At 40.5% G+C, this 17,419-nt stretch overlaps 1 protein-coding gene and 1 pseudogene across 1 annotated transcript in view; both read right to left on the bottom strand.

Annotated features, from left to right (window-relative positions):
* LOC144656581 (uncharacterized) overlaps positions 1-17,419 on the bottom strand; it is an 88,940-nt gene that overhangs the window by 46,060 nt on the left and 25,461 nt on the right. Inside the window, exons 10-11 of the mRNA XM_078516800.1 lie at positions 14,509-14,580; positions 8,489-8,560 (exon numbers count right to left, since the gene is read on the bottom strand). Coding sequence (XP_078372926.1) covers positions 8,489-8,560; positions 14,509-14,580 — 144 coding nt within the window. The remainder of the gene's footprint in view (positions 1-8,488; positions 8,561-14,508; positions 14,581-17,419) is intronic.
* Positions 1,744-7,602, bottom strand: LOC144656250 (uncharacterized; annotated as a pseudogene).

Genomic DNA, 17,419 nt, shown 5'->3' with positions numbered 1-17,419 from the left:
TATGCCAACAGGAACCTGTTTAGCTCCTCCCTCCAATTCTTTCCTTTTGCGTGAGCTGCTCTAACAGATTTCAGAAGCGTCTTATTCTGCCTTTCCACTTGGCCATTTGCCCGTGGCCACAGAGGTGTCGTGTCATGGTGCTCAATCTCCGATTCTTTCAAATACCCTTCTACTTCCTTGGACACCAGGTTTGAACCATTGTCGCTGCGCAGGCCTCTGGGCAATCCATGTCTTGCGAATTGGGCATCTAGGTAATGAATGATGGTTTTACTGGAAGTTGATCGGATGACATCGACTTCCATCTCCCCTAACCGTATTTCGGTAGTACAGCACCCGAAAGAAGTTTCTTTCAATCTGCAAAAGGAAGTAGCTCTTGGAAGGGTAGCGGGTCCCTACCACTCCCCGCTACTCTGCTACCCCCAGGGCGATAACATTAATGAGCACATTCCAAAGGACCCCTTATTCCCATAGATTTTGTGCGGGTCGACGATGCCATCCGTATTCTCCAGCCTCTAGGAAGGGGAACCTTTATGGCCAATACTGATCTTAAATCAGCCTTCCGCCTGATACCAAGTCATCTGGACGACTGGAGCTTGCTGGCTAGTCACTGTAGCTGGCTATCCCAATACTATGTAGACATGTACTTACCCTTTGGGCTTCGAAGTGCCCCGTTCCTTTTCAATCAGCTGTCGAACGGGCTTGAATGGATCCTTAAAAGTAACTATGGCCTCCAGCTTGTTATTCACATCGTGGACGGACGACTTTGTCATTGCCGAACCGTCTAAATTGGCATTTTTAACTAGCTTTAGCACTCTGCTACGGGTATTTATGTCCCTTGAGGCCCCTGTCGTAGCGTCCAAGACAATAAGGCCCTCCCAGGAGATTGAGTTCATGGGCATTGCTTTAGACAGCGTCCGCATGGAGGCCCGCTTACCACAGGATAAACTCTCCAGGATCAATGAACTGTTGAACTCTTTCAAAATACGTCGCTCAGTACGCCTGGTAGAGTTACAATCACTCATTGGGACTCTTCAGTTTGCACGCAAGGTGGTGGTGCCCGGGAGAACCTTCCTTCAGCGGGCGATTAATTTGACCAGGAGGGGATCCCAAGCCGTTTCCACCGCATGCGGCTTAATAAGGAGTTCTTTAAGGATCTTGAAATGTGGAAAGCTTTTCTCTTGAACTGGAACGGGCGTTTCCAGCTCAGAATCTAGAACTCTACACCGATGCCGCGGGCTCTTTAGGCTTCGGGGGCTATTTCCAGTGAAGGTGGTTCCAGGGTGGCTGGCCTCCCCACATGCTTTTGAACCAAAAACGGGAAATAGGTATCGAATTGCAAGAACTCTTTCCCATCGTTGTTGCTTGCGTCATGTGGCACCCCTTTCTTGCCGGGAGACGCCTCCAATTCTGGTGTGACAATATATTGGTCGTGTCTAATATAAATTCTAGGCGTTACAAAGTAACACGCATAATGGAGTTGGTCAGGCGGCTCGTGCTCCTTTCTATGTAGCACAACTTTGTAGTCCGGGCTTGCCATGTCCCCGGGGTTTCAAATGAGATCGCCGATGCAATCTCCCGCTTTCAGATGCACGCAGTGCTTCCTGGTCCTCGCTCCCGACGCCGACCAGCACTATTCATGGCTAAGATTATACACGTGTAATGCCAAGCTGTGCTGAAGTACAGTTCTTTCTACTGGCATTCCGAGCAGACAACCCTTTAGCTATAAAAGCCCAAACAAACTGTTCACAGTTCACTTTGGTGTTCTGTTGTACAGCTAGCGCAGTTAGCACTTGTTATACTATTGCTTGTCTTCACGACTCCTTCATGCCCCTCGTGAGCCAAACTGACAACTCTTTTGCAAAGAGCTTGCGGTACAACAATTCTCGTTCCAAGTAGAATTGCATGACCGATAAAGGTCAATTCATTGCGCACTGGCAAGTATGACTTGAGAACAATGTCCCATTTTTCTTCGATGAGGCAAATTATGACTGATTGCAACTCTGGATTTTGTGCTACAATCCGTTCAATCTCTTCGATTAACAACGCAGCGGAGACAGCATACAGAGCTACCATGCGTATGTATCCATCGTCCTCCGGGGACTGATCTGAGGCAGGTATATTTGTCAGTCGGGAAAGGGCATCTGCAATATTCTTTCTCGATGACACCTAACAGACTTGATAGTTGTACGGTTGTATATGCAGAACTCAGCGCTCTTTCCGGGCTGAAGGTTTGGACTTCCTTGGAATAGATTATTTTGAGTGCTTCATGGTCTGTTACGACGTCAAACTGTGGCAGTCCATACAATTAGAAGTGGAAACGTTCACATGCCCAAACTAGGGCTAGTGCTTCTTTCTCGGTTTGACTATAACGGCCCTCCACTTGGCTCAAACTACGACTTGTGTAACAGACAGCACGACTATCTCCATTCTTCTATTGGACCAGCACTGTTCCAAGCCCCACTGGACTGGCATCTGCAATAACACTAGTAGGTGCGTTCTTATCAAAGATTGGTGCACTTGCAACTTGACTTTTCAATTTCTGAAAAGTCAAGTCGCCCCACATAAACAGTTTTCCTTTTCTGGCAAGTCTTTTTAAGGGATCAGCAGTTGTTGTAAAATCGGGTATAAACCTGGCACTGAATCCAACGAGACCCAACAAGCTACGAACTTCTGAGGGTGTCTGCGGTTGACTTGAAAAGTGCTATTAACAGTGTTACAGTTCCCTGTGGAAAGAGTTCCTGCTGGATCCACTCGAAAGATTCCAAGATGCAGGGCAGTCGAATATCCTAGCAAACAACGACCTGTTTTGACAACAACGAAATCTGCCACAATCTTTGTTTTATCAACAGAGTCTTCTGACTGAAACTAACCTTCGATTTCAAGCGCACGACCCACATAAGCATACAACTTTCTTGTGCAGAGTTGCGCCTGAAGTTACTGATGTTTTAACTCCTTAACAGTGTCCATGCTTAAAAGATTGCTCCCAGGTCCAGAGTCAACCAACACATCCCTGTTTACTGTCCCAATGCTTACACAAAGCACTGACTCAGCAGAAGCGGCCAAATTGCATGTCTGCTCTTCTACGGTAAAGGCAAATGAATCATTCTCACCTGGAGGGTTCCAACGATCCCTCTACAAGATTGGCCTGCTTTTTCTAAACTCTGATGTCTTCCGGCCTCCCCGTCGTTAAGTGGTATTTGTTTTTCCAAACTTTTGGATCCTTCCCCCCTTGCAACAGCTAGCATAGTGTCCTACACTTCCGTCCACGAGCTGGACAATTGCCGTCTTTAGCCAAGTAACCTTCTTTTCTACAGTTAAAACAAACCCTTTTACCTTTCGATCCACGCCCAGACCTTTGTTCGACAGCATTAGTCCCTGCTCCAACACTTGCTCCAGGTTCTTGTCGGTCTTGACTTGGCGTAACCGGCATTTGACTCACTTGCTCACGCGAAGCTTCCCACTTTCGGACCTTATCCATCGCAGCCCCTAACGTAATATTATTCACCTCGAGTAATTTCTTCTTCAGTTCAACATCGGGGAGCTTTTCGATCAGATGATCTGACAAATTTTTCACCAAAGCTGCGCCAGAATTACAGTGACGAGCTTGTTTCCGTAAACGAACCATAAATTTATCAGCGGTCTCCCCCTTGGTCAACGCAAGTTGTCGAAAAACCACAGGTCGCCCAGACGTTGTATTCGATTTAGGTGATTATAAGACAATGTATGAGAATACTTTGAAAATTGCTCTAAATAGAACTTGTATTGAAGATTTGAATAAAAATGTATTACCTTATGTTTATCATGCGTTATTTTGACATTTCTGTGCTTCTGGAGTGGGTTTAAAGCCGTTTAGACAAGTTTTTCTTTCCGACGTTGCTTCCCCTAAAGAGAAACGAAAGGCAGGTGACCTATAGCTAGTTCGCCAACGGTTCGCACTCGAAGCTCCTTAAATACCACAAAAAGTGTCGAATCTCACCAAAATTGCTTCAATACAGCCGTCGATAATTCTTCTTTCGATTTCCTTCGCTTAAGGTTCCAAAGTTTATTTTAACCGCCCGAGAAACGCTCGTGTTCGAGCGCTGGGTTTCCACTTTTGCTTTGTCTGAATGCGTGAAAAGTTATCTTGGGCACAAGATTCAAAAATTTAGCTAAGCGACCGCGCCATGGCGACAACGTCGGAAAGAAAAACTCGTCGAAACGGCTTTAAACCCACTCCAGAGGCACAGAAATGTCAAAATAACGCATGATAAACATAAGGTAAGAAACTTTTATTCAAATCTTTCATACAAGTACTATTTCGAGCAATTTTCAAAGTATTCTCATACATTTACCTACTAGAAGATGGTTTTCCATGTTCTATAAGAAAATAATGCACGCTTGAGGTCTATAAAAGCTGCTAGTGGATGCCCGAGCCGTCAGGCGAGGGCATTCAGCTGCTTTTCTAGACCTCAAAAGTGCATTATTTTCTTATAGGACATAGGAAAACCATCTTCTAGTGGGTTTAGAATATAGCATTAAAAAGAGCACAGAACTAACAAGACTCGCGGCCGCTCACGGCATTTACAAACGCACGCAACATTGGTAAAAGTGAAAGTTTAGTTTATTCTTTTTATTGGCGGCTTCTTTATAAATAAACCAAGATACCATTTCATTCATATTTCCTATTTATATAGTCCTTTCTCCAACTTCCAAAAGATTCTCACAAAGCCGACAAATCTAGTTGAAATTTACGCATTCAAATTTTGGTTAAGCCTACTTCAATTTCATTCAAATGAAAAATTTTCATGCGTTCGTTTCGCAGCAAGTTTTTCAAATTCGCCTCTTATTTCGATTTAAAAAGAACAAAAGTGGAGTGTTCTTTCTTCAGATTGTGGCTTAAAAACGTTTCTTACCTCAAAGCGTTTCGAGAGTCCGGCTTGTTTTGCTAAATAATTTCCAATCAATTTCGGGCAGTTAACGGCAAAATAGTGGCGTACACAACTCCAAAGAAGAACAACAAATTTCAACGATTCTTTCTTCATCTGTCGCTTCCTTTGGCACTGTCTCAGTTCCATTTAAGCAGGTAAAACGTTTCTGATAAAAACTTGCTGCTTTAAAGCATCATTTAAACAACAAAACAAGAGAATAGAGGCGAAGCTAAGTCGACGAAGTCGTTCAGCGAAATTCGACAAACAATTCGTACATCCGGGGTACCGGGCTTCTATAGTTTTCAGCTATGTTCTATTAAAAATAATGCCCGCTAGAATTCCATCGCGCGTATACAGCGGCTATATTCTAATGTCTTATAATCACCTAAATCGAATACAACGTCTCGGCGGCTGTGGAAAAAACATGGACTTCGTCCACGGCGCGAAAGTGAGCATCAAGAGGGTCTGGATGGGGTTAACTGACAACTGACAAATGGCCAAAATTTTAACTGACAACTGACAAATCGCCTAAAATCTAACTGACAACTGACATTTGTAGTGGCTTTTACTGACAACTGACAACTGACCAAACTGTCCTAAATAACCCACATGAGCATCGTTAATCCTAAAAAACCCGTTGTAAATAACACTGTTTGACTTTTTTCGTCAAACAAATGTACGTTTTATACGAATCTCAGCAGCGGGACGCTAGGGTTTCATATTTCGTTAATGATTCACTGTATGACCCATGTACATCAGGGTCATATTACCAGCTACGATCTCAAAGTTACGCTGAACACGCGCCAGTTTATGCAATGGCCGCCAATGCTGTCGTTGTAAAAGCTATTGTAAGCTTTTACAGAGTTGACTCGAACTCGGCTTTCGATCGATTTAGAAGCCGTATTCCGATAAATGATATAAATACAGTTCATGCGCTCAAAAAGCACCTTGTGGCATTCCTTGGCCTCAAAGATTTAACTAGAAAATGCGGCCTTGGTGACTTTGACATCAAGCTTTTCCGAATGGCACCGAATGAGAGTGGGAAAAGCGACAACTTCGCCATCACCACAGACGACCAGTGGAAGCTCGAACTACCAAGCTTACTGGATGGCACAGGAAGCGAAATGAACAGTATGTATTATAAGTGCATTTGTATCTTGTATTGATATAAATATGAATTATGCCAGTTAGTCCAGAAATCCTACCAGGTACGACTACGTGTTTCTTGTTCCCATTTTTGTTGCAATGTACGATGTGTTTGATACTTAATTATTTCTCTTGGCGTTATATATGTTATAATTACTGTGGCACTGTGTATATAAAACAAAATTTTGAAACGTTGCGGCAATGTGAACCACCGAGCGCGTTTGTTTCAGGTAGAAAACTGGTTATAATGCATGTACATATCACATTTCAGTCATATCAGTTGACCATTATGTAATTCAAGGGTTAAAACAGTGGCTAAAAGTAGCGGTAATTCACAGCTAAAAACAAAATGTTACTGAAAACACTTCGCACTGCAAATGTAATACCAATCCATTAGAAATACCAATTCACTAATGATTATCATAACTCTCAGGGTCAATTCCTTGGATTTTCGACACTTTTTCATGCTGACTCAAATATCATCGTCCCTGCTGCATGTCCCCTCAGTGTGAACAACACATGATTTTGTCGCTGCTTCATATTGCTGCAACATGTCCCTGCGTCTTGACCCCACGTGTGCGGAGACCTTTATACATTATTTTTGAGTATAATGCACATTTTTTATTACAGACAAGTACAGGTTTTCATACTTCCACCGTGGAAACTCGGCTTTATTAGAAGCCAGCTTTTTCAATCGAGAAAATATGATACTCGCCGTTTTACTCAAATTCTCAAGATATTTTATTTTGCTCCGTAAACTCTTCTTGATATTTATTAAGGTCTATTAAGTATAAAGTGTTGAAGATAAATAGGTAGATTTAGACTGATATAGGTGATCATTGGTAGGCAAGTTAACGCTTAAATTTTTATCTCAGGTTGTAATGCAATTGCAATGGTTTTAACTCCAAATCTGAGAAAAAATAGTTCTTTAAGTAAGAATCTTGAATTAACGATACACTTTACGTTATATGTGCCAATCGAGCTAGCTTTTGGGTCAGAAATAAATAATTTAGTTACACGGTTAATTATTAACAGTCAAGTAACTGACAACTGACAAATCGCCTAAAATTTAACTGACAACTGACAAATCGCCTAAAATTTAACTGACAACTGACATTTGTACCCCCCCATCCAGCCCCTCCATCAAGCGTACGAAGACACACTACATACTCGTTACCCTCCTCTGCATTGATCGGTCCTGAATCCGGAAGGACTTCGAAAATATCTTGGACTTCCATGCCCGCAAAATGAAGTAATTGAGCTTTCTTTCGAGAGGCGTTCGTAATTCCTTTGCCATCGATGTAATATTGGTAAAATCGCTTCCACTGTCGCCACCGTTTGGCGACCTGAAAGGAAGAACCGGTTAAATCTTAGGGCGACAACGCTCGTTCCACTGAGTGCGACATCCTCTTCGCCAATTTGTAGTGTTCAAAGGCCACAAAGGCTTACAGCTGCTTTTAAAGCAGAACACACGCCCGTACACACAGTACATGCTTTCGCGCTCACTACACACTCTTCGCATCCCGGATGTACTCTTATGAGTAACCGTTGGGCTACATGTAATACACTACTACAGCCTCCCACTGCCACCCACTCCAAATGACCCCTTTTTCGCGAAATTTAGGGTATTCCTCGACAGTCTTTTATCATCCATGCAAATACCGAGAGATTGGGAAGCAGAGACATGTTCGTAACGCCTAACTTAAAGTCACGAGAATAGCCAAAGTTGGCAACGTTATAATCAGAAGCAGTACTTTCAAATTTAGTTTTTGAGGCGATTAAAACTAATTTATTTGATATGAGCTAGTTTTAAATATTCTCATTATAACAATTTTTACCATTTTGTAATTTAAAAAAAATTCGGCCAGCCAGAGAAACAGACAAGATGGGTTAACAAGAACAACGTAAAATACCAGTAAACGAAGCATAAACCTTCAGTTAATCAGTTTAGTTTATGGAACGAGAATTGGTACGTTCAAGTCAAAAAGTCAGTCGGTTTTATATTCGGCATAAACATTAGAGTTCAAGCTCAATAAGTAAGTAAGTAAGTAAGTAATTTGCCTTTATTTAAAAACACGATTTGGATAAAAGCTTACAGCTTGTGGGGTCGTGTAAATTAAAAGTATTAAAAGTTAAAAATATTTACAATTAATTAGGCTATTTACATTTGTATTTGATTTTAAAATTCATTTATAGTCTGCCCTTTTAGTTTTGCAAAAAGTTGTATTTTAATATTTTGATCATTATCCAGTTTGTAGCAGTTCTAAACAGGTTAAACTGTTGTTACCAATGATTGGGCATTTGTTTGGTACCATTATTGTAGGAGCAACTGTAAAAGGTTTGCAGTACTGATCCATCAAAGTATAAGAGATGGAAAGTGCTGGAAACCGTTAATAGCCTCCTTAATTAAATACTTGTCAGATGCATGTACTTACAACCACTTTAGACTTGATAGGTTATCAAATATTCCTTCAGGCAGCACTTCTATTTTATTGTGCCTAAGGTCCCTGCAAAAAAAAAAAATCACATATTGTAGGATTACAGTAAGACAGATCGACCCTTATATGCCACACCTTTAAGATGATTAAAAGTATCGACCCCTCGAACGAAGCTACCCACCAGAAGTAATGAAAGGAAAACACTGTTAAATGTGACAGTAACAATGGTTGTTACTTTCAAAACTTTACGGTCGTTTGCCCTTAAATTAATCCGTATTTTATCACAGTAATCGAGCGTAAGCTGGATAAGCAAATTATATACAGTGATATATTGTCCTATTTGCACCAAGCCAACAATGATAATAATTGTCACCAATTGTAATCATTATGTGGTCCACGACAGTTAAAACTTAAATTATTTGTTATGAGCCACTTTTAAGAAGTTTTCTGCAATTCAGCAACATTTTGACTGACAGACACACACACACACAGACAGTCGGACAAACAGGCAGACAGACAGACAGGCAGGCAAGCAGGCAGGCATGCATGCATCAGGCAGGGAGTTGGACAGAAAAACAGGCAGGCTGACATACAGAGTGATATACATGTACCTCCAGTCTGACAAAGGCATCCCCTTTTCGTAATAGCCTCCTGTATAGTAATCCCCACCCACATCCCTAAGAGTAAGTGTTGTTATTTTCGCTGGGATGCCTTTGTACCCAGTCTCTCTTGCGAAGGAAACACGAGTGAGGAAAGGACTCCTATCTTTGAACATTTTTGTATTGTTTAGGGTTAAAGTGAATCGTGCTGTTAAATCTGTTGTATATTAACTGCATGGAAGCTGAAATATGGTTCGAACTGTCAAAAATCTGATGTATATGAAAATTTCCTTGTATAGTTACTGATTGCGTGTTTTAGCAAAATACCGTCAAAATGAAGTTGGGATCATCACCGTACTCGACCTGTTTGCTGTACCTGAAAAATTTCTACCGTTATAAGCGTTGGTCTTTTTGGATTTTGCTCCTTTGCGATGCAAAATGTGCGGATACTGAGAAACTGCTTATCCGTTAAATTTGGTTAAATTTGGTACCAGTTTGAGGTAAATGGCTCGGGGTAAAGATGCTGGTTTGCGCCCGACTCTTAAAGAATAATCCGTATACTGCCGTCGCAGTTACTGTGCCACTAGTATCACCGAAGGCATGAAAACAAAAAAAAAATGGACCGCCTTTGGCTGTAGCTAGACTGCAAGAAATTCTACCTTAATTTTACCTTTTTTTGAGAATAAAATGATTTTGGACACTCCAGTTCCGTTTTTTCACTTCCGCCCATTCATCAAAACTCGGTTGCTATGGCAACCTATTGTGACGTAATCCCTTATTATATATGCAACAAAAAGCGATGTTTTAGGCTAACGTGTACATCGTGTCAAGTTTTCTCAGAATCGCCGACCAAAATTCCTAGAAATGCAAACGATTTTTGTGATTCGTAGGGTCACGCCATGTCACGTGATCTGATGGGTCAGTCACTCGCTCCCAGTAATACCGAGAAAGGGGGTACCCCCATCCCCCTTCATCACATGGTTCTTTTTTTTAAATAGCTTTACGTTTTCTCAGAATCGCCGACAAAAAGTCTAAGAAAAAAGCAATGTAGACTTATCTGCGCATGCGTTTAGTGCAAAGTTTTCAGTTCCAGATACCACAAGGAAAGCATAGCGCTTCGTGTACAATAGATATAGAGGTAACGCTCGTCGCCAGGGCGCGTGACCACGAAGGTCCCGCTTGTAAACAGGTTTCGTAACGTCATGTGTCACGCTTGTACCCAGGGCGCGCGCGGCCACTCAGGCCTGCGCACACGTCTAGTACCCAGGGCGCGTGTCTAAGGGTCAGGCTCACGCTCACCCTCCCCGATAGTGACACGCATTCCATTCTCTGACGTCACAGAATATGCAAATTAGACACCTGACCACCTGCCTGACCCCTGATTGGTCCATTCAAATACTCCCTGCAATCTGATTGGCTACTGCCGATACCCTTTCCTCGCATTTTATGCAATTTGGCTACTTCCAGTTTTCTCACTTCCGGTCCATTTCGGTTGCTATGGCAACCTCATTTGATGAGTACTTCGTCTAATTATGATGACGTCATCCCTCATTATATATGCAACATGAAAGCGAGGTTTTAGGATCTAAGTTAACGCATAAGACTACTAGGTGTAGGTGAACGCCGAGCGTAGCGGGGTGTATAATTTTGTCCCTCAAAGGGATCAGGCGGGATGACATCTCGTGTGGAGTTTACGGTCATATATATTTCTATATATATATATTTGTGAGCTTGGTGTGTGGCGGAAATGACGTCACACGGCCGCCGCGCGCTGGTGGCCTAATGGTAAGGCGTCGAACTTGAAATCAGATCTTCGGAACTGAGGTCGGGGGTTCAAATCCGGCTAGGGTTTTTTTTTTTTTTTTTTTTTTTTGGGTTCGAATCCTGAGCCTTTCATTTTTATCGTTTTTCTTTTCGGATTAAAATAACACTGATTTCCACATAATACTCCCTCAAGACTCCCTCAACGCCTATTCAGGCTATATTAAAACCTTTCATCGCCATCAGGGGCGCGCGGGCGGAGGCTTCGAATCCTCCTGCCGTTCGTTCTTCTTTTTTTTAATGTCATCAAATAAATGTCCAAAATGCGACTATCCAATTATTTGTCGATGATTTTGAAAATAGCCTGCGCTTCCCAACGCTTTATACCTCTTTACGAACCAGAAAAGGCCACCATCTTCAAAGCCGAGGAGACCCTGGGAACGAAAGTGTCGCGGCCATTCCCGTTACTAGGCAACAATAACGTTGTCAAAAATAAAACTTTTTTTAAGGAGTATAAATCTCAACTGAAATTTCCAGGGGTGTGGGGGAGTTCAAACTGAACAACCTTCCGTGGGCAGTATGGATATTTTATGGAACCACACAAATTATATCGATTCCAATTACGGATTTAGAGGTACACAAAGATAGGGGCAAAAGAGACTGTTAAGTTAAAAATGGGCCTTCCCTTGTTCTAATGGGGAGGGATAACATAAAACTTACAGTTCCTCAAATAAGGAAGGGGGTACTTTTTGGCAAACAAGGGGGAAACCTGCCAAAGAGAAATATTGGTACTTTTCTCCAGCGATTTTAACTCATTGTATCAACCACCCCATCACTCCCCAATCAACTACCTATCCAATGCTACCCCTCCTAAAAATATTTTGAAATTTCTAACAAATATATCTTCCTGCCTACTGTGGAAAATTGAATATGTACAATTCAATTAAAGGTCAACTTCAAATAATCCACCCCTTATTTATAACACCCCCACCCCCCCCCCCCCTCGCCAACCCAGAGCTTCGCGAGGCCCTGCGAGTCACGTATTACTAGTAGATTAGGTATTCCTTGAACTTGCAACAATGTTTTACCAGTTTCTCTATTTCAAGCACTGAATCCCATGGTAGGTGTTGCTGCGAGTCGATTTGTAGTATAGATCGTCTTACCCAGGCTGTGGGACTTGCCATTTCTAAGAAGCAAAGGCCCCACTGCCCCCTTACTCAGACTGTGGGACTTGCCACTCCAAGAGGGTCAAATACTATTCCCTAACTAGTCAGAATTTCTCTCTTACTAGTTTCCACAGAACCTTTGGTAAAGATCACGACCATGGTATCTTTCTGCTTGCTCCAAGAAAGTCTCGGAAAATTTGCTTCTTTGGCTTTCATGAACAAATTTTCCTTGTCATATATTTTCCCTTCGTCTCTCAATTCAGCGTTAGCCACCACCACTTAATAGTGGCATGTATGTAGTTTAAACTCCGCTTCTCAATATACTAAGACTGTAACCTTTTCAAATTATAAATTGTGCCCCTGGGCAGTGGTAATTCTTCCACTAACGATCCTCAAAATCTTCGTGATATTTGGCTTTCAAGTTTTCTAGCCGTTGCTTTAGAGTTCCACCAAGAAGAAACAGTGGCTGTGTTGAACCGAACAACGGAAAATCAAATGCTTAAAACAAATATCAAAGCCTAAAACCTGTGTGTACCTGCAAGACTGACTGCTAAAAATCGCCACAAAGCGCAACAGCTAGCTTTGAAACGGTTTTGAACTAGCACAATCCAGAGTATGTTTTGGGGTGGAGGCCCAGTTTCCAATCTACAATCGTTTAAGGAGGAACTACTCTGATATTCCTTAGCTGATGCGTCGAAGGTGATTTGTATTTTTCTGCTTTCTGCTTTTTCTCTTCTGCTGCTTCGTAGAGGGTCTTACATTGGCGGTCTTTGGCACGGTTCACGGGTAAAAAAATAAAAATAAATAGCGGATCACGGATATTAAAATTTCATTTTTCCGAATGACAAAAATAAGCAAGTAGCGTACTACTTTTTTATCTTGCTGTTATCCAAAGAAATTCACATTTACGTTTCACGGAAAATCAAATCTGCTAATCAAGCATCACAAAAATATCCCTGTATCACCCTAAAGAAGGTCAAAACTCCCTTTCTCCCTGAGGCTAATCATTAACTTTCTCCACGATTCCTTCCTCCAGTTGGTCTTGGATTTCATTAATTAATAATTTGTCGCCAATGTTAAGCTCAGTGCTATTGGCTTACTTTGCCTATATCCATTCATCTTTTATTCTTTAGTTTTCTTTTTCTTGACATGAATTTTTGCCAATCTCTGAGGGAGCAACATATTACGACATTAACCAAGACTACGTTGAAATTCTAAAAAGAAACCTGAATGACTAGAACGCATTTTTCTAGACGTTTTGCATTCCATCCGACATTGAAACTCCCTAAACGAACATTTACAGAATAATTCTATTTTACATGATTCTATTTTGTGCCGCAGGTTTGCAGATGCTTGCTTTATTCTCTCGCTCCTAAACATTTACATTTACAAATGTTTAGTTACCTTTGTCTGCATCTTTGGAGACTAGCAGCAAATAAGACCCGATTATGCATGCAGTGACACTGTTTCAAACTACGTCTGACGAAGGCAAGAGAACGTTTGCCAAATATTTAGTTTCTTAAAAGTGTTTATAAGATCATTTTACATTTTTAGATCAGTTTTAAAAAGTTTTTAACCTAACATGATAAACACTGATCGCCCAAATAACAAAATCTGACATGTTTTCTGGAAAAAGACGCAATATAAATTTCTTAAGAGAAAAACAACAAGGATTAGCTCCAAATTTAATTCCTTGAAAAATCTTCCTGCCAGAAGATTTTGCGTTTTTTTAATGCCAAGAACCTACAAGAAGCGCGCGTAAAAAAGCGGCCTACAATCATTGACAAAAGTCGTTGGCCCACCAACCCCCTCCCCCCGTTTCAATGTTGGATAGTACAATGTGCCTAAACTCCCCGTGCAGTGCGTTTCAGTTTGTGAGCAAAAGTAAGCAGCAATTGCAGGCATTATTTTCTGTATGCTACGCAACATTGCAAAGGGGGAGAGGGGAAATTACTTAACTTTTATATGTTACAAATAAGAAAAACACCAACTGCGCCAACATTTTGTCACTGATTGCAATCATTGACAAAAGTCGTTGGCACACCCACCCCCTCCCCCTGTTTCAATGTTGGACAGTACAATGTGCCTAGACTCCCCGTGCAGTGTGTTTCATGAGCAAAAGTAAGCAGCAATTGCAGGCATTATTTTTTTGCATGCTACGCAACATTGCAAAGGGGGAGAGGGGAAATTACTTAACTTTTATATGATACAAGTAAGAAAAACAGCAACTGCGCCAACATTTACTTGAGTCGACGGCTTTTCTTAAGGGAACTGTGTCATGAACTTAAGCCAAATTTAAACATGAAAAGATGGCCATAGATTAAGTGAAACGTAAAATAAACCATTTAACGGATGGCGGTATGGTTCTTTGCCAAAATTTTAAGTTTCATAGCGGGTATTTGGCAAAACTTAACCAAGCCGTGACACTGGTCCTTTTAATTTATATTACAATAAAATCGACAAAAAGAACGAAAAATGCTGACAAACGTACAACTCTGTCAAGCTCGTTTGCTTCGTGAATAACCCTGTGGGTAGATATGGAATTATATTGGATGACAAGTCCCTGAAATAAAAGGAGAAAAATTATCGTCAGTACACGGCGATAAAAAAATTAAAGAGACATGTTTTTACAAAGCAGCACTTCGTTTGCAACAATACGAAAGAAGATTAACTGTACATGTTAATGAGAGCGCTGCTGTTCTGCTTTCTAGCAATGGTACTTTTATAAAATCTGCTGTAATTGAACAACACTCTTTCAATAATAACCATCCCAAGTTTTGTGCGAAAAATGCATCTTGGTGTGTTGGACGTCAAATGAGTCAAAATTACCAAATACTATCATTAAGTAAAAAATCTGGGCAAATGAGGCTTGCGCTGGCAAAGACGAAAGTTCGCCGCTGTTGTCAAATTTGCAAAATATTAATTCAGTTAAATGTTGAATATCTAAACGATCGAGTTACTTGATTAATCAAGTTAAAAAGAACAAGTAAAATACGGCCTAAATGTTTTCCAAGACAAACTTGCATGTATTTTGCAATGCGACACGCACGAGGGTGGTAAAAGTGGTTGGTAAAAGGGGTGATCTAAATCACGTTTCACCCAAAACATAAATATAAACATAATATTTCACGTTTTAGTATGCATAAAAACTAAAAAAATTGTTCTCACTGACTAAAACTGTAAAAAATATCTGGCTTTTCGGTTAAAAATGCTATAACTTTCTTCAGCACAAATTGAAAAGGTCGTCCAGATGTAAATATATATATTTTTTTTTTAAAGGCGATAACTCACTAGTGATTCAGAACAGGATTCTGTAGATGTCGGGAGTGTTCATGTGTTTGTTGTAGTCAAATTCGGTTTCGAATAGAATGCCACGCTTTTGGAAACAGTCTGATCACAAGAACAACGGCTATAATCTTAACGTCGTCGAAATCGAATTCTCGATTATTTTGCATGCAACAGAGAGTTCTTGCACCAATAGAGATCTCTAGCTTGTCAACAGTAAAAACAGCTCTTTTGTGCTCTCTTGTTCTAGATCTTACAGCAAGGAGCCCAAAAGTGTGACCACTTTTAATTTATTCACATTCTTCCGTGCAGATTTAATCCAATCAGGAGTCAACAGGAACCTGCTCTTGGCTTCTGATTGGATGGTTGTTGCACGAAAGAATGTGAATTAATTAAAGGTGGTCACACTTTTGTGCGCCTTGCTGTAACGCTCGTGATGTTTGTCTTATATAAACTCTCTCACAGTCTCTGCAGTTAGTTTTATAAACTGCTCCTGTCGATAGATCTTGAGCACACTTTTTAAAGAGCTACGTCACGAGAATTTTGCAGATTTTTGAACTAAACTGTTCCGAAATTAATTAGTGATAGCGACTTAACCCATGAAAAACATTTTTGAACATCGATCTAATGGGAGATACAGCCTTAATTTGTAGATAATCATAATCAAACTTCGGCACAAATATCGATATTTTACGACACGCGAAACTGAAAACTTTGAAAAGTTTAGCCTTACTGAATTTTTCAATTGCAATCCATTTCCATCCTAGCCATCCGCAGCCAAAAATGCTTGTTAATTTCGTTGCTTTAATATAGCAATTTTTAATGAAAATGGACCATTTTGCAACTTTTTGTGTTTGCGCGTGTTCGATTTTGTTCGATTGTCGAACTCAATCGAACTCAATCCAAGGTATACCTGCCATACGGTCCGCGCCATCAAAATTTAAATTAGCCAATCAGAGCCCGGCTTCGGGGAAAAACTGAGTTTTCCTACGTCACTTAGGTTTTGTGCTCTCTGATTGGTTGTAGTTAACGAGGTAAAAACAGAGAAATTACATGAAGTAAGGTGCGGAAAATGTTCAACATGGCTCGAAGTCGAATCGCTGGTTTCTGATGTCGTCCCACTGAGTTAACAGTCTTTTTCAACAAAGTGAAGCGACTGATTTTGATTTCCTGTGCGATGCTGTTCGTGTCTGACTTGCTGGAATGGCGATCGCTGGGCGAGATTCATGCTGCATTTGAAGACTCCGACGCTCTGGTCGGTTGACCATGGATAGTACTATCCATGGTTGGACTCGACATCGAGGAAGTTCGTTAAACTGCCTCCCAGACCAAAGTACATTTTAACGAGAAATTCGCTTTCTTCTTCACCACATTTAAAAGTTTGATCGCTGTTATGTTCGCCGCTTTAACTAGCGTTGGGTAGAGTACTACTGGGATGTTCCTGTGAAGATTATTCAATTTGCAGCTGTAGTTCTGAAGTCATGAATAGTAAAAGGACATGATGAATTCTGGATATGGATGCCTTTCAAACAGTTGTAGCATTTGTCAGGTAGAAACTGTAGAGTAGAAACTTTGTTTTGTTTGATTTTTAAAGATGATATCTTCTGTTTTGTTTTTGTGCCTGCATGTAAATTTCTTAGTACAATTGAAATCCTCACTTTAGGAAAAGATAAATCTTTTCGAGTGAGATTTACTAAACTAAACTTTTTAAATCAACTTTTCAATTGTTGAATTTCAAAGTTCTAGATCGATAGAGTCAGGCTTCTCCAGTTTAAGAATTGTAATAATTTTGCTGTGAACTGCTATGTCCTTTTTGTCTCATTTCATTTGGCAAGAGCTTTTAATTTCGTTTAGGTTTATAAAGATTCTTTCTCAGTAAATACTAGGAAGCCCTTATTAAGGGACTGTTTAATTAAAGTACAAAATAAATATCACTTCAATTTTAATACAAAGGTTGACTATAATAATTTAAATTTTGTATTTCAAGTTTTGTTTTGTTGGTTTCTATTTTTAGGATTAGATTTTCAGGCTTGTTAATTAAGTCCCTAATACAAAACAACATATTTTCCATCTTAATTGGATAATGCCCGTGTGTAAATCCAATTTTTAAAATAAGA

The sequence above is a fragment of the Oculina patagonica genome, chromosome 6 (genome assembly GCF_052425735.1).
Source record: "Oculina patagonica isolate OP01 chromosome 6, crgOcupat, whole genome shotgun sequence".
In the NCBI taxonomy this organism is placed as follows: domain Eukaryota; kingdom Metazoa; phylum Cnidaria; class Anthozoa; order Scleractinia; family Oculinidae; genus Oculina; species Oculina patagonica.
This window is presented reverse-complemented; position numbering and strand designations above follow the sequence as displayed.